This window comes from Corylus avellana, chromosome ca2, assembly GCF_901000735.1.
Source record: "Corylus avellana chromosome ca2, CavTom2PMs-1.0".
Lineage (NCBI taxonomy): Eukaryota > Viridiplantae > Streptophyta > Magnoliopsida > Fagales > Betulaceae > Corylus > Corylus avellana.
The window spans coordinates 42715878-42721431 of NC_081542.1; the positions used below are offsets into that span (position 1 = coordinate 42715878).

At 36.4% G+C, this 5554-nt stretch overlaps 1 protein-coding gene across 1 annotated transcript; it reads right to left on the minus strand.

Moving 5' to 3' along the window:
- Positions 1 to 2439: 2439 nt before the first annotated feature.
- On the minus strand, positions 2440 to 4834 carry LOC132172246 (L-type lectin-domain containing receptor kinase VII.1-like). Its single transcript, XM_059583716.1, has one exon. The coding sequence runs from the start codon at positions 4819 to 4821 to the stop codon at positions 2725 to 2727; it is 2097 nt and encodes a 698-aa protein (XP_059439699.1). The 5' UTR covers positions 4822 to 4834; the 3' UTR covers positions 2440 to 2724.
- Between the last annotated feature and the right edge of the window lie 720 nt (positions 4835 to 5554).

Consider the following 5554-nt stretch of genomic DNA (forward strand, 5'->3'; position numbering starts at 1 on the left):
TTTTTGAAAGCAATGTTATTTTGCTTTTTTTTTTTTTTTAATATTCGGAATTATATAGGTTTTATTTGTATTGAAATAAAATAGATAATTTATTTGATTGCATTAAATCTTGATTGAAAGATTTTGTTTTATTTTGTATTCATAATTTTTTTTTCTCAAATGTTCATAATTATGTGAATTTTATTTGTATTTAAATATAACATTTAGCATGTCTTTTTATTGAAAGAGTGATTGATTTTTTAACATGACTATTTTAGCATGTAATTAATAAAAAAAAAAAATGAAGACGCGTTTAAATTTTAAAATCAAATATAATAAAGAACCCTGCCCATAGCGCAAGTTATATGATAGGGTATCTATGTATAAATAGATACATAGATACTTCTTCATTTTTGTAGAGGTAACCAAAAAAAATTTTCCTTCCAAAATGCTTCTTCTTCATTTTTGTAGAATGCTTATCATATCATTTTTGGATTTATCTTTGTGTATCTATGTATAAATTTTACACGACTGTAAATTAATTATTATGTTTGTTTCTCTAGAAAGTTTCATTGTATTGCAATATAATATGTATCACACCAATAAGATTTTATGTTTTAATTCATTTAAATATTTAGATTTTTTTTTTTGTGATTTACTTGAATTTTCTAGCATTTTTTGGAAGCGTTGAAAGAAATTTATTTGATTGCATTAAATATTGTGTGAAATGTGTGTTTTATTTTGTATTAAAAAGAAGAGAGAAGATTTTGTTTATTTTACTCTGTATTTTTCTGAAATTATTAGAACTTTATAGGTTTTATTTGTATTACAATGTAATAAGTATCATATCAACAATATCAGAGTTTCTTACTAATTTTCTATTAATATTTTGATTATTAGAATTCAAGTGTCATTCTTGAAATTTCTTTTTTCTTTTATACTTTTAATTAAGCACATGTTCAGTAATTTACTGGTGTATAACCTTCAGCATGTATTTTCACACACCCATTTTAACTTATAATGAAAAGTAAGATGAGATGCGTTTAAGTTTTGAAATTAAATTATAATGAAGAATCCCGCGCATAGCGTGGGTTATGTGCTAGTTATTCTAATTCTCTAGTTTGGTAGCAACACGCATTCCATAATTGAAATTAAACTAAAATTACTAAAAAGCCCATTTAAGTTCTAATTTTTTCAAATCTCAAATTAAAAATAATAATAATAATAATAATAATAATAATAAATAAATAAATAAATAAATTTGGTTAAACGTGTGGTGGCCGACCACCCCAATGGGTGGCCGGCCACCCCTAGGGCCAAGGCCACTCCCGATGAGATTCTGGGGTGGCGTGGGCCAAGGCCACCCGCAATGTGAATCGGGGTGGCTAGGCCACCTTGGATTCTCACCGAGGGCCATGGGGTGGCCGCACCACCCTTAGAGGGCTTCGCTGGTCCACTTCGAGGCCCTTCGGGGGTGGCAACGCCACCTTAGGGCCTTTTGTAGATGGTTGGCTATCCATTGGGGTTTATTCCATAGAAATAGTCATTCTATTCCAGGGGTGTATTTTGCAAATCAAACGGGCCATAAATCTTTCCTAGACTAAGACCCAAATCCCCAAATGGACTATCTACTAAGAAAATTTGCAAAGCCTATTTGCAGAGCCTAAAGGCCTTCAACCTCGTAGGAACCATGATCACAGAGTCATCACAATCAGACCCCATAGTTATCCCTTTTTCCAGAAGGAAGAGATAGAGAAGTTGGTAAGGGAAACGTTGCAGACTGGAATCATCAAACCCTGTCAGAGCCCCTTTTTCTTCTTCGCTGCTGTTAGTAAGGAAAGCATTTGGAGGTTTTTTATTGACTATCAGGCCTTAAACAATGAGACAGTTGAAGATATACATGGAGGACCAAACCAGCACCAAGGTAAGTATATCAAGCATGTGCCAAACATGTTACATATGACTCAATTATAGGGAACAAACATCTTATTTCTCTAGCATTGGATTTGTTCCTACTCTCAGTTCTATTCTTCAAATGGACCACAAACAATTCAAGTTCTGAATGCATTGACTTAATTTTCAACCACTAATGTTAAGAGGAGGGAATTGATCTAATTCTAACTAATAAAATAACCTTTAATCAAATGCAAGTGAATGAAAATAACCACAAAAAGAACCTGCATTTCAAGAAATGTCATTGGTATTCAAGCATGCAACTGGTGCTCAAAAGCAGAGTCAATTGCAGCATGCCAAAATGAATAGTGTAGGATCACTTTATTCTTCTTTCTTTTTGCAGGGAAAGAAAACAAACCTAATTAATCTAAATATGCCTATTAATAGCTCCGATATTAATTGTTAGGAAGAGAATATGCTAATATGCTTTGGTTCACTTAGATATATTAACGACTACTTTTCTTTATAAGACATAAAAATCACACATGCACTCACATTTTAGCGTCTATATCATTTCTTACCTGTGAATTCAAGAGTACAGTTAACACTACAAAGTATAAATGGATACACTCCTCTATATAATCGAATGGAAAGGTTTTGAGTTTTGGTATAAGCTAATCAAAACTATTCCCTCAATATTTTGTTCAAATGGACACCATGTTCATGTCTAGATCCATGCCGTCTTCTTGGTCGGAGTCATAAAGCAAGCCGCAACTTACCAAGTGAATATTTGCCAACGTTTGGAAGTCAATCGTTTTTGAGGAAATCTTCCGTGCTTCTGAGATGACAGATTCATCTGCCCTCCGCCATAGAATTGGACCAAGAGAAAGTCATGGATGAAGACTTGAACTGCCAAATATCTTCAAATGTTGGGTGTGATGAAGACCCAAAATTTTGTGGAATCTCAGACCACCTACCCATGGATTTCATTCTTTGGAGCAAGTATGCATCCATATCCTCACTTTCAACCTCAACCTCCACCTCTTTGTTCCCCTCCAACACTCTCACTACTTGTCTCATTGTTGGGCGGGAACTTGGGTCAGGGTAAGCACACAACAAGCCCAAGTGAAGCACCCTGTCCATTTCTTCCTCATCAAACTCGCCTCTTCCCTTCAATCTCTCATCAAGGGCATTCATTAATTGCCCTTGTACCATCAATAGCCATGCCCAATCTACCAAAGGTGGCTTCCCTACCTCTATAGGCCTCCTTCCACACATGACTTCTAAAATCAAGACACCAAATCCGAACACATCAGTTTTAGCCGATGCCTGCCCACTACTAACCACTTCTGGTGCCAAATATCCGACGGTCCCGACCACCCTAGTTGTGTTAGGCACTTGACCATGGTCGTGCATTCGGGCTAATCCGAAATCCCCTAGCCTTCCATTCATGTCCTTGTCAAGTAACACATTGCTGGCTTTAATGTCCCTATGTAGGACTTTTGCTTCCCACCCCTCATGTAAGTAAAAGACTGCTGAAGCCACATCTTTCAAAATCCTTATTCTGTCTTCACAGCTCAACATCTTCCTGTCATCACATTCAAACAACCACTTGTCCAAACTCCCATTTTCCATATAGTCATAAACCAAAAAGAAGTTCCCCATGTCTCTCTTGCACCACCCTCTCAACCCCACCAAACTTCTATGCTTCAATCTCCCAAGGCTTGAAATTTCAGCCAAAAATTCTCTCATCCCATCATTTTCATGTGAAATGCATTTCACTGCAATCTCTGCCCCTCCTGCTAAAACACCTTTATAGACCGTCCCATTCCCTCCACATCCAATCGCATTTTCTTCTGAGAATTCTCTTGTGGCCGCATCAATTTCTTGATAAGACATTCTGTGTGGCCAATACTCCAATTCCCATTCTTCCATTTCCTCTCTCTCTCTAGCTCTCCTTCGCTTTCCCTTGATAAAAAACAGAGCAAACAGAGCACAAAGACCAACAACGAAGAAACCTCCCACTGTGATTCCTGCAATAAACCCTTTCGATCGAAATATTGAACCCTTTGGAAGAATAAACGATGGCAGACCGGTGGTAACCAAATTTTCACTTAACGAAAAGTTTGAATTACTAAAGCTCCAAGCCAAAATCTTGTTACTTTGAATTAACCTTCCGGTACCACTAGTAAAGCCAACATACATTTTATCCTCAAAAACCTCAGAAAGATTAAGAGAAACATTCAACAAAGGCTTCCGAGGCCTTTTCATGCCTGCCGGAGCCATAGTAACATTAATCAAAGAATCTGAATAGTCAATCCAAACTTGGTAATTTTCACCACTATTCAGCTTCAATTCCTTGAATGACTTCTCATCATCAGCCTTGCTGCTGTTGTCGCTTCTTTGGTCGTCGGGCCAGTACCCGGCATCGTGTGAGGCATTTGATGTCAGGGAGTTCACGTCGATTCCAACATGGTTGGCGCTTATGTCATCGAATTCTTCGTTCTTAAACACATCAAACTCGACACCAAAGACATGGTCACTGGCATTCCCGTTGTTGGTCAAGTTGAAAAGGCCTTGATATTGAGCTGACGTCGCGCCTTCGATTTCAGTAACGGGCACAAAAATGAAAACTATGCCATGCCCAGGAGGCATATTCTTGTAAGGAATCATCGAGAAGATGAAAGAAGTTGAGAAAGGATACACGTAAGAAGAATTTGGATTTCTTGCCTGGATCTTTTCTGGGTAAAGAGCATGACCGATTGAGAAATTTGTGTTGTTAATGAGCGTTAGAACACGAGATTCAACGGTGGCCAGGCCATAGAGTAACATATCGGTGGAGTTGAAGCCATTGAAAACGAAATCAACAGCCGATATGGATTGGAAGAAGAGTAAAAAAGGCAGCAGAAAGCACAGCAGGAGAGGCTGTTGGTGTTTATTCTTCTTCATGGGGGATAGCTAAGAAAAATGAAACAGAGAATGAAAGGAAGAGAGATGAGCTGCTGATGAGGAGTTATTAAACTTTCTTAGTCAACTTTTATTAGATATTAATTGGGTTTTATTTTTTTTTCTTCACATGGCAGGTAGCCGGGTTGCTATCTTTCAACATTTTCATAGAAGATTTATCAAATGGAAGAAGAATTTGAACTGGTTGCTTGACTCTCACAAATATATTCAAGCATTTCCTGATTGTTTTTAGCCAATCTGCATTCTCCATGATAAATAAAAAATAAAATACTTTTACAGAGAAATGGTCTTCAAAAGAGCAGTAAAAAAGATGAGGGCAAAATTTTGAAAGAGATGGCAACCACATGCAATCTTAAACCGCCATCACTCGTTCATACTTCATGGTTGAATACTTCATGCAATCACGTGGTGGGTAAATATAAGGCTCTGTTCAAAAAAAAAAAAAATGGAGCAATGTCATCATTTCTATGATCCAACGGTCAAATTTTACAGAGCTATGAACAGGGACGCAGCCAAGAAATTTTATGGAAGGGGGCCAAGCAAATTATTATTATTTTTTTTTCGGTTCTTAAGAATTTTTTTATTAAAAAAAATTATTTTGGTTGTTTTTTATAAACTAAAGATTACCATAAGGGCCAAAAAAATTAAAAAAAAAAAAAAAAACAAAAAAAAAAAAAAAAAACTTAATGAGCATGGGCCAAAAAAATTAAGAATA